The 17495-nt window shown below is 38.3% G+C and overlaps 1 protein-coding gene across 16 annotated transcripts in view; it reads right to left on the bottom strand.

The window, feature by feature from the left end:
* Nucleotides 1-17495, bottom strand: part of LOC130922213 (zinc finger protein OZF-like) — a 33152-nt gene that overhangs the window by 5855 nt on the left and 9802 nt on the right. For 8 of the 16 annotated variants that reach the window (XM_057846895.1, XM_057846913.1, XM_057846936.1 and 5 more), the window contains 19 exons: nt 15822-15984; nt 15544-15736; nt 15180-15254; nt 14786-14848; nt 14325-14393; nt 13881-13949; nt 13422-13490; nt 12964-13032; nt 12505-12573; nt 12046-12114; nt 11588-11656; nt 11129-11197; nt 10671-10738; nt 10012-10089; nt 7783-9775; nt 7593-7676; nt 6905-7081; nt 4140-4214; nt 1687-3792 (listed from right to left, as the gene is read on the bottom strand). The exons of 5 other annotated variants lie outside the window; for them this stretch is intronic. In XM_057846895.1, coding sequence (XP_057702878.1) covers nt 10086-10089; nt 10671-10738; nt 11129-11197; nt 11588-11656; nt 12046-12114; nt 12505-12573; nt 12964-13032; nt 13422-13490; nt 13881-13949; nt 14325-14393; nt 14786-14848; nt 15180-15254; nt 15544-15736; nt 15822-15984 — 1118 coding nt within the window. In that variant the 3' untranslated portion in view covers nt 1687-3792; nt 4140-4214; nt 6905-7081; ... (1 more) ...; nt 7783-9775; nt 10012-10085. Of the gene's footprint in view, nt 1-1686; nt 3793-4139; nt 4215-6904; nt 7082-7592; nt 7677-7782; nt 9821-10011; nt 10092-10670; nt 10739-11128; nt 11198-11587; nt 11657-12045; nt 12115-12504; nt 12574-12963; nt 13033-13421; nt 13491-13880; nt 13950-14324; nt 14394-14785; nt 14849-15179; nt 15255-15543; nt 15737-15821; nt 15985-17495 lie in introns of those variants that run through there. 3 more of the 16 variants (XM_057846903.1, XM_057846833.1, XM_057846831.1) reach the window with 3 other exon arrangements.

Genomic DNA, 17495 nt, shown 5'->3' with positions numbered 1-17495 from the left:
GCTCAAGCAAGTGGTTGAGGAGAAGGAGGCTCGCATCAAAAGGCTGGAAATTCTGGCTGAAGATCTCGACCAAGGAAGACGCGCAATTGATCTCATCATCTCCGGATTACAAGTGACGCCCAGATCATATGCCGAGGCCGCTAGCCCACCTGTGGCTCAACAGGCAATTGCCAAGCTGCAAGAATTTGGAATAAAGGTGGACCCACAGGACATCCGCCACTGCTTTCTGCTCCCAACTGGGGGGAGAGGACCGGCGACGGTGGTTGTGAAGTTGGCAGACCACAAGAGCAAGGTTGCCTTGCTTGACCAGCGCCACCGCCTGAAAGGAACGAAGATTTTTCTGAGTGACAACTTGACTCGCCGAAATGCCCAAATAGCGAGAAAAGCACGTCAGCTCAAAAAGAGGGGAAAATTGTCAGCACCTGGGTCTCTGATTGCAAAATCCTTGTCAAGTTGCAAGACATGAAGATAAGAGTCGTGAGAAGCCTGGAAGAATTGACCTCATTCGAAAATTAATGATAACACCTGTTACCACCTTTCTGGATGACCAGATTGATGAGTACCATGATGACCCAACTGATAATCTTGATCCTGACCTCAATTTTTACGACAACATGTCGAACAACTGTAAGTACTACACAGCGGAACAGTACTACACAGAGCTTCAATAACAAGTTTGATGTTATTGCCGTCTCCGAAACCCGGCTTAAGGAAAACAAAGAAACTGACTTTAATTTGCATTGATACAACATTGCTGTGATATCACCGACCATCTGCTTATCTTCACAAACTACACTCCACGCAACCACTGCGTAAATCCGACAGAGACAGTGTACAAAAGAATCAGAACTGATCAAAACATTGAAAACATGAAAAAAGATCTCTAAACTCAAGACTGGAATGATGTTTACAATGCAAACAATGTGAATGCAGCTTATGGGTGCTTATGAATACACTTCAGCACGATAAGCACTAGAGGTGTGCAAAATTTCCGATTCTTAGATTATTCGCGATTCGGCCATGGAAGATTCGAGAACGATTCACAAACATCCAAATTCCGATTATTGAAATATGCCAAGTAAAGCGGAAGTACAACACACTCAGCGCGCCGCGCGGTCTTTAGGGCGCAACGAGGAAGAACGCAGCGAGAGTAGCTAAACATCATGCTTCTCATTACCCGGCCCCTCGGGTAATGCCAATGCTCAACTCACGGCTCTAGCTCAACTCATGCCACAAGATAAAAAAACCCAACAACATACCTAACTGCTGCCGAAAAGCTGCTATAAAGTACGTCATCCACATAATGTAATGGTAGATATCATTTATATAGGACTAGATGCACGATTGATTCGGTAGCGTGAGCAGCACATCTACAAAAAGCTAGATGCGAGCATTAGTAAACGGCCGCCATCTTAAAGCAGTACACTTCCCTGCAAGGCTGTTGTAGCAAACCTTCCAAGCAAACCTAATTAACTTTTTATCTAAAATACTCCTAAATCGGTAAAATATTGACTTGAATCTATCTTTAAAATAGTTTTAAAACTTTCACATGTCGAAAGTAGACAAAAGGGAAATTATGGAATAACGGGAGCAATTTTAACAACTTTAACAGTTGAACCACAACATTAAATTAATTGAATGTAGTTTAAAGCTGCTGTTACAGAATGGGGACTGGAGTTTTTTATTTACTGTTATTTTTGTATATTTGTTTACTGCTATATGTTAACTTGATACTGAAATAGTAGTTTGGTTTAGCCTGAGAGGATTTTTGAACAATTTTGGAACTAATGTACAAAACATTTAATTAAAAAAAAAAAAAAAAAAAAAAAAAGGAGGGGGGGTGCATCAATAATCGTTTTATAATCGAATTGGAGCCTCTGAATCGTAATCGTAATCGAATCGTTAGGTGCCCAAAGATTCCCAGCTCTAATAAGCACTACCTGATTAAGTTGACTCCCACGAGACAAAGAATGCAAAACAAACCTTGGATGACCAAGACGCTTATCAACGCTTGCAAAAGAAAACAGCTCTGTATATGTTTATCTGACAATATGTCCATGGCAATCAATGACTTTTGAATGATATGTGAAAAAAAAAAAACACACACACACACACACACACACACACACACACACACATACGTGTTTTCATGATATATCAGGACGTGTCACAGAAACGTGAAAAATGGGTACATGCCTTTCCCGTGGTCCTACAGGCTCCAAAAAAAAATCGTATGTACAAAAAAAAATTAGGAACACAACCATCTATTCAGATTTTAGCTAGGGCTTAATTTATTTTTGATTTATGACAGGAATACGACATATGAGGACATTAACTTGTTTTTGTGAAATATGACGACCATCACCTCACACTCTTTGCTATTTCATGTTTTTGTGAAATTTGAAACCCATGACACACAAAACTGTCAAATATATGTGACATATAAAGACCAACTCATCTTGATTTCAGTATTTTTTCTCAAAAGCCCCTAAGTATAAAATCTGATTAACAAGGGTTATGTGCTCTAATCAAATGACCTCAGACAGAAAAATTGGTCTTCACATGTTCATTCCACATGGGAAAACTGGCAAAAAAGGGTGTTGAAGCTTGTGGCAAAGCATCTTCGATCTTTACTTCACCTTCAAGTACAGTATATGTGGCATAGACTGTAAAGACCAACTCATCTTGATTTCAGAATTATTTTCCTCAAACACCCAAAGTATAAAATGTGATTAACAATAGTTATATGCTCTAGTCAAATGACCTCTGACAGAAAAATATGATATTCACACGTTAATTCTGCATAGGTAAAGTGGAGGTGTTCAGGTAGAAAAAAGTTGAAAATGGGATCTCAATCTACTGTTCTTCAGGTATCTCTATTTTTGCTTTTATGGTCAAATGTGAATTGCACACTGGAGACAGTAATGATGATCAAAATCTCAAATTATTTCAAAATGTAAAACAATGATTAGAACGTCTATTTAATGCCATTTATATCTTTATTAAGGACATTTGTTTTTCCATTTATGTCTGAACCAACTTAATAAATTTTCTTGTCAGATCTGGTTTATACAAAGCAAGCTGAGCAAAGTGTACTAATTGCTGACAAGTCTGACACATGTCATTTAAAGTGTGTACAGGTCATAATAACATCGCTTGTAAAGGTAAAGTTTAAACTCAAAATCTAATGTCCCTAACTTTTTGGGAGTATTTTTTTTTTTAACAGTAATAAACATTGAAACATAACACATTGAAAATCAACCCCAGCCTCACCCTCCGCACATGTTTTTTGAGCTTATTTTATCTGATATTGAACTGTACCTGTATGGTGGACCAAAGCTGCCAAACTTAAAAGGGAAAAAATACAATCGAAAAAAATAGTGACTATAAATGAAAAAACAAGAAATGAGATCTAAAAATACCCAAATATATATGGAAATAAATACATAATTAAATACAAGTAAAAAATAAAACAATATAAGAAAAAAAATGAAATAAGATTTAAAAAAACAAAAAACAAAATAAAAAAAAAAGGTCCTCCATATACAGTACCTGGGCCAGATCAAATGATTAAGCTCTAATTATTCATCTTTCTCTTTAAGGTTACTATTCTGTTGTGAATGTAGTATTTAATAGCAACCCAGTCTCTCTCTTTCAGAGCTGCTGGCTCAGCTTGGAGGCAAGCCTCACAGCTCTTTTTACCTGGTACTTTCAGGTTGCTTATGAAATCCAACATGTGCCGCTCAACAGCTTTCACTTCACCCTCTGTCCACTTACTTCTCGCCTTTCCACCTATGAAAAATGAAAACAAAAGAAATTTTCTTTATAATGATATAATGGATTTACCATTATGAAAAATGCGGGCTAGGATTGAAAATTCATTCATCCATTAATTTTCCGAGCCTCTCATCCACACAAAACTCGCAAGAGTGCTGAAGCCTATCCCAGCTAACTACAGGCAGCAGGTGGGCTACACCCTGAATCAGTTGCCAGGCAAACCCAGGGCACAAGGGGACAACCATGCTTGCACACACTAATACCTAGGGACAATTTTGAGCATCCAATCAGTCAACAATGCATATTTTGGGGATATGGGAAAAAAACGGAGTAACCGAAGAAAAACAGAAAAGCTCTTTAACCTTGCTTCTTCTTGCTGGAGCACCTTGACCGTGTTTGGGGTGAACTCGGTTGAAGTGCTGTCCTTTGCTGGGAATCTGAAATTAATATATATATCAATAGAATATGCAATTACTATTTAAAAAAATAATGGGCTTTTACTTGTTTTTGGTATTTGGTGCCCTTTATACAGTCCTGATCAAAACCTTAAGACCAGTAAAAAATATGGCAAGAATTTGCATTTTGCACTGTTGTATCTTAGGTTCTAAGTAGTGTTTCAAAATGCAAAACGGAGAAATGAGAGCAAGAGACAGTAGCCACGTTTACATGCTGACTTTTATTCATACCGATTCAAATCATTCCGAATGGAAATTTCAGATCAGCTGTTACATGTTACTTCATCTATTCCGATCCACCGTTTACATGTATCCGCCTTTATTCCGAAAGGACGTTTGACAACTGCCGTCTGACATGCGCAGATTAATCAAAACAAAGCGTCACGTTGCAAAACATGGAGATCGATCGTCAGAGTGCTGCTGTTTTAACTTTTACCCACTTGTTGTGTTTGTGGGGTCGTATCCGCTTCTGCTGTTTTGCTCTTTTGCCTTGTAGTAGCCGGTTTTCAGCGTTTTCCACCGGTTTCTAATCTGGTCAACGCTCCGGTCTATTCCGGCTTCGGGTAACCGCTCGTGAACTTTTTTAAATAGTTCACTGTTCCTCGTTTTACGCCCGTCTAAGCGAGCAATTATATTCAATTCTTTTAAAGTTTGAATTAAATACAAACTTTCCGCCGGACTCCAATTAGGTGCGCTGTGCTTGGAAGCCATGTTGCAAGTGACGTTACTTACGTCACCAAGTGACGTCACCACGTCAGTATGGAGCATGTGCAGAAAGAACGCAACCAGACACCATTCCGCTTCCCTGTTTACATGATATAATTTTACTTCTAATCGGTTTGGGAAAAGGAATATTCCACCCCTGTGAAACGGAATGAAATTCCATTCAGTTTGGGCCTGTTCATTCCGAATGAGGTGTTTATATGGAACACATTTATTCGGTTTGAACATCTAAACCGATTGTAATTGAAATATTTGGCTCCATGTAAACGTGGCTAATGTTTTGAGCAGGCAATTTATTGAAAAGAACAATATAACTGAAATAGGCTGTTCATCAGCTGATCAAAAGTTTAAGACCATAGCTAAAAAAAAAAACAACCTAAAACAGAAATTAAAGTCTCAAAAACAGACTCAGTAATGAGTAGCCCCACCATTATTGTTGATCACTTAAAAAATTTGTGTTGGCATGCTTGATGCGAGTGTTTCCAAAAGGCTTGTAGGAATGTTGCTGCAAGCGGTGAAGATGGCTGTCCATTTTTGTAAACTTCCCTCGCCATCCATCCCCAAATGTTCCCAATTGGATTTAGATCAGGGGAACATGAAGAATGATCCAAAAGAGTGATGTTATTCTCCTGTAAAAAATCCTTTGTCAGACAGGCATTGTGAATTGCAGCATTGTCCTGCTGAAAAACCCAGTCATCACCACACAGACGAGGGCCCTCAGTCATGAGGGATGCCTGCTGCAACATCTCCACGTAGCCAGCTGCTGTTTGACACCCCTGCACAACCTGGAGCTCCATTGTTCCATTGAAGGAAAAAGCACCCCAGATCATAATGGCGCCCCCTCCGCTGTGCCGTGTTGAAAAAATCTCAGGTGGCATCTTCCTGTCATGCCAGTATCGTTGGAAGCCATCAGGACAATCAAGGTTAATTTTTTTCTCATCAGAGAATAAAACTTTCTTCCAACTTTGAACGTCCCATGTTTGGTGCTCCCTTGCAAAGGCCAAATGGGCAATTTTGTGGCGTTGAAGGAGACGTGGCCTTTGAAAACATTTTTGGTTTTTGAAGCAGTTCCTTTGCAGTTGCCGCCTGATAGTTATTGGGCTGCAGTCAGCACCAGTACTGGCCTTAATTTGGGATAAGGATCGTCCCGTGTCTTGACGGAAAACCCTTCGGATCCTCCGGCTCAGTGCCGTGAGATTTTTTTGGGTCTACCACTTGATTTTTTTGTTCCATAAACCTCAGGATCTTTTAAGAAATGCAAAATGACTGTCTTACTGCGTCCAACCTCAGCAGCGATGGCATGCTGTGAGAGGCCTTGTCTATGCAGCTCAACAATCCTGCCATGTTCGAAGGCAGTGAATTTTTTTGCTTATCCCATCAAGAGGTCTTGACAGTGTGATTACTTGACAGAAAATGACATGAAATCCAAATTTTTGCACAGATTTTGGCTTGTAAAGGATGTGGTCTTAAACTTTTGATCAGCTGATGAAAAGCCTATTTCAGTTAAATTGTTCTTTTCAATAAATTGCCTGCTCAAAACATTTGGTCTCTTGTTCCCATTTCTTCTTATTGCATTTTGAAACGCTACTTAGAACCTTCTTAAGATACAACAGTACAAAATGCTAATTCATACGATTTTGTAACTGGTCTTAAGATTTTGATCAGAAGTATATGTTATTAATTCTTGTTCTTCCAAGTGGTTGAGAGAGAATTCTTATGACTTTGAAAACAAGTCAACTTTTCTCGTTGTCTTTAAAAACATTTTACCTGTAAAACCCAACATGAAAGCCTGTGTTATCTGCCATTTGAACAGCAGTCACAAAAACACAACTTAACATCTGCTAAGAAAACTAGAAAAATCCAGTTCAAAAGTTCAGTACCCTAAAAACTAAAAATTAAATAATTTGGATGACTGACAATATTTACATGGACTGTGAGGAGAATAGTACCATCCATGTTGTCAAATGATGTCGAAGCAGGTATGTCTTCCATGTCACCAAACAAAGTTGAGGCAGAAGTGTCTTCGATGTTATTGAAAGAAGTTGAGACAGCAGTGCGATCCATGGTGTCCGGCATGGTTGAGGCAGGCACATGGCTTGGGTGTCCAAAGGTCTCAGTTCTTGAGCCTAAAATGTTTATTATATAATTTAATTAGACTTTTTAGCATTTCATTTGTATGTGACATTTACTAGTTTTTTTATTTCTACCATCTAGACCAGGGGTGGGCAAACTATTACACAAAGGGCCGCAGTGGGTGCAGGTTTCCGTTCCAACCCATCAAGAGGAAACCTTTTTACCAATCTAGTGTCTTGCAAGCGCAATCAGTTGATCGCAGTCAGGTGCTTCTTGTTTCAGCAGAAACCTCATTGGTTAAACTGTCCTTTCTGGATCAGTTGGAACAAAGACCAGGACCCACTGCGGCTCTTGATGACCGGTTTGCCCACCCTTGATCTAGACTTACTGGTTACAATATCTTCATCTTCAATATTTTCAGATTTGATTTGCACCATTTTACAGCTGATGTCTACCGTTGTCTCATTATGATTTAAATATAGTTGTTCCTAAAGCCTAATATTAAGATGTCTCTTTACTCTTATAACCTTAACATCTAAACAAAGATTATGAGGGCCAGGTTACCTTTTTGTTCACGAAGGTCAGTGGTCATTTCTTTGCTCGAATCATAATCATCATCATCATCATCATCACTAGTGGGTATGTCATCTGGGTTGATATAGAACATACTCAGGACAAAGCATTTACATTCAAAGCAAAACACAAAAATGCAAATATTGAGTCTTTATAAACAAAACAAAACAAAAAAAATCACCTTCAGGATTGATCTCAATATCATCCAGCCCTTTTCCCTGAAAGTCAGAGAGTTGTCCTTTCTCCATTGCCATCAACAGTTTGCTGACTTTTGCAAGCTGCAGGGTACTGTCTGGGAGGCGGTAAAATTCTCGGTGGACACGGATGTCGTGTCCGAGAAAGGTGGCAAGTTGATCCATTTCATTTTCTTTTAGGTTCAGTACTGTGGACAAGGTGGCAACTTGCTTCCTAAGTTTTGTGGAAGTGAGTGCTTCTGGGTGTTTTGCACCACATTGGTTTGCAAACTTGTGGAGGCAATCACAGCCTCTGTAATGTGAAAGTACAATTGGACGGGCAAACAGGTACACATTTTTTGTGTCGACTTGACAATCATTTCTCTTGTTCACAAGGAACTCCATTGCAGAAATCATACTCGGGGTGAGAAGCACAGGTACCATTCTTGACCTTTTACCACGGATCTCAACTCTGTCAAAGTGCTTTGCAAGCTTTCTTTCTAACTCAGAAAGACACATCATAATGTCCGGATTCAACTCTGCGCGATTCCGGGATGTGAAAGACTGTAGGTCCATTTTTGAAACTTCCCCTTGCCTTTTTCTGTTAAAAAGTATGACTTGTGTCAAAGTCACCTTAGCAAGATTTCCATAGGTTATGCTGTTGGGTTTTTCCTCCAAGTCCTTCATACACTTAGCTGACTCAGTAGCAAGAAAGTTGTGCAGCAGTGAAACATCCTGTGTAAATGGTAAAACCTGTGGTTTATTCCACTTCGCTTGTTGAAGTGTACCCAATGCGGAAGCTGAAATGGTTTCATTCCAATTTTTCTCATATAGAGTAACAAACTGCTTGGCTGACTCTGCAATACTACTACAATTTGCAATAATGGCACTGCACTGCACAATGCCTGCAACTTTGGCCAAACTGTGTCCTAATTTCAGAGCCAAGGATGGAGTTTTATAAGAGTTGCTTTCCAAATCATAACCTGCAACAGCCCTCACTGCTTGGATGACATGGGGGAAGTTACCCGGCATAACAAGGTCTTCTGTGGTTTTCAACGGGGTTATAGCTCTTGCTGTTATCAATAATCTTGCCATCTCTCTCATTTTTTGGCGAATGTAGTCATTTCTTCTCTCTTGTGGTTTTCTGGCATTGTATAATGACTCACCAAGGGAAAGGATGTGTCTTTCACTCCTTACTACAGAGGAAATGTTGTCCTGGTTCATTTCACAAGCAATCTTCCAAACGGCTTCACTGACTTGTTCAGGTCTCGGTAAGACCAGCTGAATTCGTTTTTGCCCAGCCGAAGGTCCCACCTCAAAAGACTTCTGAGGGCAGTTTTTCACATGCCTCCAAAGGCTAGCTCTTGCATATAGTCCTTGACAAAACCTGCAGTGACGGTAGCCATCAGACTGTGTTGTCTTTTTGGGTCTTCGACAAGCAACCATTTCCCCAGCACCACAGTTGATCACTCTGGCATTATGAGTAAAATTTCCCTTCTTCTTAAGAAAGCGTAACAAATCTCTTCTTTCCCGGGACCTTTTATCGTAACTTAAAGCCTTTGCAACATCAGGCTGTGTACTGTGGGCAGATTCAAGGTGTCTTGCCAACTTAGAAATGGGCTTTTTACAATAAAAACAATGCTGTTTTTTGTTGTATTTGCTTTGTTTTGATGTCCTTGGCAATGGTGCTACCGTTATGGGGTGGCTAATGTATGATGTGTTCCCTGAACAATTAGCATTGCAACTTGTCACTGAAGTGCAATGATTGCTGCTTCTCGGTGATGAACCTAAACTTGTAACTATCGCTGAACTGGAGATTTCCCCACACTGTTCTGCATCCATCTCCAATGGCACATTCTTAATCACATTTTGGGGAGCAAGAAATTCTGTAATGCTCAGATCCTTACTGCAAACACTTCCATCTGAGGAATTCCCATTTGAGTCTGGAATATAGTCGATGTCTTCATAATCTGTACAATCTGAATACGGATCAGGAGAGCTCTGAAAGAAAATAGTTTTTTTTTTCTGTTTTCTTCCTCTTTTTCATTTTACATTAATATACATTTTGGATATCTATCAACACCCACTACTGCAATTCCATAACACTTGAGCATTCAAACTTTTACAGATAACATTGAAAGTAATATTTTGATTCTGACACAATTGTTTCTTTTTCCATAATTGACCATATAATCGTCAAAGAACACGACATTCGTATATTAATGCTTTGTAATTACCTGTTGAGAAGATATGGTAGCGTTCTCAAGAAGTTCGTGGTCCCTAGAAGGTTGAATGAGGATATTGATGCTTGTTATCTAAAGCAAACAAATACAGTATTAGAAATATTATACAACATACACAATACGAGGAACTTGACGATGGTTGAAAAGTCCATGTTCCTCTCATCTTAATAATCTTTACTTGTCAAAAAAAAAAAGCTCTAAACCAACATGAAATGTGAATTGATTAAATGTAATCGCCTGTTGGAATTACACATGGTTGCTACAATAAAAGACATTTCATTGTCAAAAAACTTCTGTACTATGGCGTCAAATTCAATTGTAAAGAATAAATATTTAAGCTAACATTATCCATTGAAGGCTCTAAGGTCATTATGCTAGAATAAAGAAATTATTTATGCTGTATCACGCTGAAGACCAACAATACAGGACATGGTAGCAGACACTCACAGTGTTTGGTTGAGACAATATGAGGACATGAGTTAGGCTCAGACAAAAGATTTTTCTAAAAACACACTAGTTTTCCCACTCAAACAATATCAGGACGTGACGATGGGTAATAATTAGAATCCATTTTCCTGACGTCTAAATCTTGTTTTGATGTCAAACAAAGCTGTAAACCAACACGCAATTGTGAATTGATCAAATATAATCACCTGTTGGAATTCTCTCTTGCTCGCTTCTTCATTTTCACTTGTTGAGTCAGGATCTCAACACATGGTATCTATAATAAACAAAAATACAGTGTCAGATAACATTTATACTATGGTGCTAGACTCAGTTATAAAGTAATAAGTAAATATGATGGAGTGAACATCGTTTACAGAAGGATCTGAGGTCATTATGCTAGATTATAGAAACTGTTTACGCTGTACCAACAAAATAGGGACATGGTAACACACACTCGTTCTTGGATGAGACAATATAAGGACATCAATTTGGTTCAGACAAGGGATTTTTCCTGAAACACACTAAAGCTTTTCACACTAAAACAATATCAGGACGTGACGAAGGGTAATAATTAGAATTCATTTTCCTGACGTCTAAATCTTGTTTTGATGTCAAACAAAGCTGTAAACCAACACGCAATTGTGAATTGATCAAATATAGTCACCTGTTGGAATTCTCTCTTGCTCACTTCTTCATTTTCACTTGGTTGAGTCAGGATCTCAACACATGGTATCTATAATAAACAAAAACACAGTGTCAAATAACATATATACTATGGTGCTAGACTCAGTTATAAAGTAATAAGTAAATATGATAGAGTGAACATGGTTTACAAAAGGATCTGAGGTCATTAGGCTAGATTATAGAAACTGTTTACGCTGTACCAACAAAATAGGGACATGGTAACACACACTCGTTCTTGGATGAGACAATATAAGGACATCAATTTGGTTCAGACAAGAGATTTTTCCTGAAACACACTAAAGCTTTTCACACTAAAACAATATCAGGACGTGACGAAGGGTAATAATTAGAATCCATTTTCCTGACGTCTAAATCTTGTTTTGATGTCAAACAAAGCTGTAAACCAACACGCAATTGTGAATTGATCAAATATAATCACCTGTTGGAATTCTCTCTTGCTGGCTTCTTCATTTTCACTTGGTTGAGTCAGGATCTCAACACATGGTAGCTATAATAAACAAAAACACAGTGTCAGATAACATTTTAAACTATGGTGCTAGACTCAGTTATAAAGTAATAAGTAAATATGATAGAGTAAACATGGTTTACAAAAGGATCTGAGGTCATTATGCTAGATTATAGAAACTGTTTACGCTGTACCAACAAAATAGGGACATGGTAACACACTAGTTCTTGGATGAGACAATATAAGGACATCAATTTGGTTCAGACAAGAGATTTTTCCTGAAACACACTAAAGCTTTTCACACTAAAACAATATCAGGACGTGACGAAGGGTAATAATTAGAATCCATTTTCCTGACGTCTAAATCTTGTTTTGATGTCAAACAAAGCTGTAAACCAACACGCAATTGTGAATGGATCAAATATAATCACCTGTTGGAATTCTCTCTTGCTCGCTTCTTCATTTTCACTTGGTTGAGTAAGGATCTCAACACATGGTAGCTAAAATAAACAAAAACACAGTGTCAAATAACATTTATACTATGGTGCTAGACTCAGTTATAAAGTAATAAGTAAATATGATGGAGTGAACATCGTTTACAGAAGGATCTGAGGTCATTATGCTAGATTATAGAAACTGTTTACGCTGTACCAACAAAATAGGGACATGGTAACACACACTCGTTCTTGGATGAGACAATATAAGGACATCAATTTGGTTCAGACAAGGGATTTTTCCTGAAACACACTAAAGCTTTTCACACTAAAACAATATCAGGACGTGACGAAGGGTAATAATTAGAATTCATTTTCCTGACGTCTAAATCTTGTTTTGATGTCAAACAAAGCTGTAAACCAACACGCAGTTGTGAATTGATCAAATATAGTCACCTGTTGGAATTCTCTCTTGCTCACTTCTTCATTTTCACTTGGTTGAGTCAGGATCTCAACACATGGTATCTATAATAAACAAAAACACAGTGTCAAATAACATATATACTATGGTGCTAGACTCAGTTATAAAGTAATAAGTAAATATGATAGAGTGAACATGGTTTACAAAAGGATCTGAGGTCATTAGGCTAGATTATAGAAACTGTTTACGCTGTACCAACAAAATAGGGACATGGTAACACACACTCGTTCTTGGATGAGACAATATAAGGACATCAATTTGGTTCAGACAAGAGATTTTTCCTGAAACACACTAAAGCTTTTCACACTAAAACAATATCAGGACGTGACGAAGGGTAATAATTAGAATCCATTTTCCTGACGTCTAAATCTTGTTTTGATGTCAAACAAAGCTGTAAACCAACACGCAATTGTGAATTGATCAAATATAATCACCTGTTGGAATTCTCTCTTGCTGGCTTCTTCATTTTCACTTGGTTGAGTCAGGATCTCAACACATGGTAGCTATAATAAACAAAAACACAGTGTCAGATAACATTTTAAACTATGGTGCTAGACTCAGTTATAAAGTAATAAGTAAATATGATAGAGTAAACATGGTTTACAAAAGGATCTGAGGTCATTATGCTAGATTATAGAAACTGTTTACGCTGTACCAACAAAATAGGGACATGGTAACACACTAGTTCTTGGATGAGACAATATAAGGACATCAATTTGGTTCAGACAAGAGATTTTTCCTGAAACACACTAAAGCTTTTCACACTAAAACAATATCAGGACGTGACGAAGGGTAATAATTAGAATCCATTTTCCTGACGTCTAAATCTTGTTTTGATGTCAAACAAAGCTGTAAACCAACACGCAATTGTGAATGGATCAAATATAATCACCTGTTGGAATTCTCTCTTGCTCGCTTCTTCATTTTCACTTGGTTGAGTAAGGATCTCAACACATGGTAGCTAAAATAAACAAAAACACAGTGTCAAATAACATTTATACTATGGTACTAGACTCAGTTATAAAGTAATAAGTAAATATGATAGAGTGAACATGGTTTACAAAAGGATCTGAGGTCATTATGCTAGATTATAGAAACTGTTTACGCTGTACCAACAAAATAGGGACATGGTAACACACACTCGTTCTTGGATGAGACAATATAAGGACATCGATTTGGTTCAGACAAGGGATTTTTCCTGAAACACACTAAAGCTTTTCACACTAAAACAATATCAGGACGTGACGAAGGGTAATAATTAGAATCCATTTTCCTGACGTCTAAATCTTGTTTTGATGTCAAACAAAGCTGTAAACCAACACGCAGTTGTGAATTGATCAAATATAATCACCTGTTGGAATGCTCTATGGCTCGCTTCTTCATTTTCACTTGGTTGAGTAAGGATCTCAACACATGGTAGCTATAATAAACAAAAACACAGTGTCAAATAACATATATACTATGGTGCTAGACTCAGTTATAAAGTAATAAGTAAATATGATAGAGTGAACATGGTTTACAAAAGGATCTGAGGTCATTAGGCTAGATTATAGAAACTGTTTACGCTGTACCAACAAAATAGGGACATGGTAACACACACTCGTTCATGGATGAGACAATATAAGGACATTGATTTGGTTCAGACAAGAGATTTTTCCTGGAACACACTAAAACAAAATCAGGACATGACGAAGGGTAATAATTAAAATCAATTTTCCTGATGTCTAAATATTGTTTTGATGTCAAACAAAGCTGTAAACCAACACACAATTGTGACTTGATCAAATGTAATCACCTGTTGGAATTCATTCTGGCTCGCTTCGTCATTTTCACTTGGTTGAGTCAGGATCTCAACACTTGGTAGCTATAATAACCAAAAATACAGTGTCAGATAACATCTATACTATGGTGCTAGACTCAGTTATAAAGTTCTAAGTAAATATGATAGTGAACATCATGTACTGAAGGATCTAAAGTCATTATGGTAGACTATAGAAATTGTTTATGCAATACTGCCCTAATAACCATTAACACATTGGCATGGTAGCACACACTGTTTGGATAAAAAAAGTTGGATGTTCAGACAATGAAGACTGAAGACTTCTAAAACACTCTCAAGTCCTTCCGGCTTAAACAATATGAGTAGAGGACGACGGGTGCTAACGTGTGTCCAGCTTCCTCTTGTCTTTATAGTCTTTAGTTGTGAAACAAAGCTCTATACCACCACGCAAATGTGAACGGATCAAATGTAATTACCTTTTGGTATGATGCAGATGATCTCAGACTCACTTCTTCGTTTTGTATTGGTTGATTTTGTGTCTGCAATAAAACAACAAAACAGTATCAGAATAGTTTAGTACCATAGCACCTGACTATTCTATTATGTGATGTTCACACTTGTGTTTGGGAAAATTATTCACAGAATAGTTTGGGTTATACGGACATCCATTAGTTTTACAATAAGATATCAAACACGCAAATTGTTCTTGCTAAAATGAAAAGAGAGCAAGGTGATGGAAATTAACTCTATTTCATTTTCTTAACTTCTCATTGTTTTTTTTTTCTTGTGTGTGTTTTTTTTTCTTCGTTGTTTTGTTTCAGACAAAGCTGCCAAAAAACACACACATGTGAACTGGGCAAAAGTAATCACCTGATGAAATGATGCATATATCTGACTCTGTTCTTGGTCTCCAGAAGGCTGAGTAAGGGTCTTAACACTCGGTATCTGTCACAATACAGTATCAGAAATATTCAGTTAGAAAGCATCTGATTAACTCTTAAATTATTGTTGATTCTTGTTTCGTTTACTGAAGGATCTGGGCTCATGCCAGACATTAAAAACATATAACTGTACACCTGTAAAATCCATGTATTTGAACTTATCTTTATCAAGGATGTACTTTTAAAATCGGATCGCCAAAAGAGAGCGAGAGATGTTTTTTTTTTTTTTTTTTTAAATAATCTAACAATTAATCAGTTTCATTGTCTATAATTGATTAGCAGTATTTCCTTACCATTGCTCGCCATGGCCACTGACATTCTCCATAGTCGTAGGTTATTTCATCCCCTGCTTGGATGTTTTCAAGAGCAAACAAGCAAAGATGTGGTTTACCCTTTATGGTCAACTTTTTCATTCTGCAGTTTGGGCCTTTATTAGCATCATTCGCCAATCGGCCCATTGAGTCATCTTCACGTGAGGCATCAATGCTGAAATTGAACACATCACAAATGTTTTATCTGCTTAAACCTTAATGTTAAGAACAAATTTATATTTATAAAGTCCTTTACTTACCACCACGTGCTACCATTCCATTCAAAATCAAAGAGGAAAGAATTTTGTTTTTCTGTGTACTTTTTCTGCCTGTTCTCCCGTTCATACTGTGAGATTAACTCCCCACGGTACTCCAACACAAAGGATCCCTTTTCAATTAGTTCATTGGTAAATACACCACGTCCTAATAGGAAAAAAAATCCTTATTAGTGTAATGTAAAACAACCTAAATTAAGTTGAAACTTAAACTTGAAACTTGAAACCATGAAAGACAATGAAACCATGAAAGACAATGTGGAAAAAAAAAACAGAAAATGACATTGTTTGATTTTTAAAGTATTTCCAAATTACAGTGGAAAAAAAGTATTTGGTCACTTACAAACAAGCAAGATTTCTGGCTGTCAAAGAGGTCTAACTTCTTCTAACGAGGTCTAACGAGGCTCCACTCGTTACCTGTATTAAAGGCACCTGTTTTAACTCATGCATCCATCCATCCATCCATCCATCCATCCATCCATCCATCCATCCATCCATCCATCCATCCATCCATCCATCCATCCATCCATCCATCCATCCATCCATCCATCCATCCATCCATCCATCCATCCATCCATCCATCCATCCATCCATCTTCCGCTTGCTCCGGGGTCGGGTCGCGGGGGTTTTAACTCATTATCGTTACAAAATACACCTGTCCACAACTTCAGTCAGTCACACTCCAAACTCCACTATGGCCAAGACCAAAGAGCTGTCGAAGGACACCAGAGACAAAATGGTAATCCTGCACCAGGCTGGGAAGACTGAATCTGCAATAGGTTAAACTAACCTGTAAAGCAGCGGTCTCAAACCGACTCCACAAAGGGCCGCAGTGGGTCCTGGTTTTTGTTCCAACAGATCCAGCACAAACAGTTCAACCAATGAGGTTTCTACTAACATAAGCAGCACCTGATTGCAATCAACTGATTACACTTGTAAGAAACCAGATTGGTGAAAAGGTATTTGTCTCGTTTGGTTGGAATGAAATCCAGTACCCCCTGCGGCCCTTTGAGGACCGGTTTGAGACCACTGCTGTAAAGAAATCAACTATGGGAGCAATTATTAAAACATACAAGACCACTGATAATCTCCCTCGATCTGGGGCTCCATGCAAGATCTCACCCCGTGACGTCAAAATGATAACAAGAACGGTGAGCAAAAATCCCAGAACCACCTGGGGGGACCTAGAGAATGACCTACAGAGAGCTGGAACCACAGTAACAAAGGCTACTATCAGTAACACAATGCGCTACCAGGGACTCAAATCCTGCACTGCCAGACGTGTCCCCCTGCTGAAGAATGTACACGTCCAGGGCCGTCTGCGGTTCGCTAGAGAGCATTTGGATGATCCAGAAGAGGACTAGGAGAATGTATTATGGTCAGATGAAACCAAAATAGAATTTTTTGGTAGAAACACAGGTTGTCGTGTTTGGAGGACAAAGAACACTGATTTGCATCCGAAGAACACCATACCCACTGTGAAGCATGTGGGTGGAAACATCATGCTTTGGGGCTGTTTTTGTGCAAAGGGACCAGGACGACTGATCTGTGATCAATGATCCCAAAACACACAGCCAGGGGAACAGAGGAGTGGCTGTGTAAGAAGCATTTCAAGTTCCTGGAGTGGCCTAGCCAGTCTCCAGATATCAACCCCATAGA

This window comes from Corythoichthys intestinalis, chromosome 1, assembly GCF_030265065.1.
Source record: "Corythoichthys intestinalis isolate RoL2023-P3 chromosome 1, ASM3026506v1, whole genome shotgun sequence".
Classification (NCBI taxonomy): Eukaryota; Metazoa; Chordata; class Actinopteri; order Syngnathiformes; family Syngnathidae; genus Corythoichthys; species Corythoichthys intestinalis.
The sequence above is the reverse complement of the archived record's forward strand: the minus strand, read 5'-3'. Positions and strand labels throughout refer to the sequence as shown.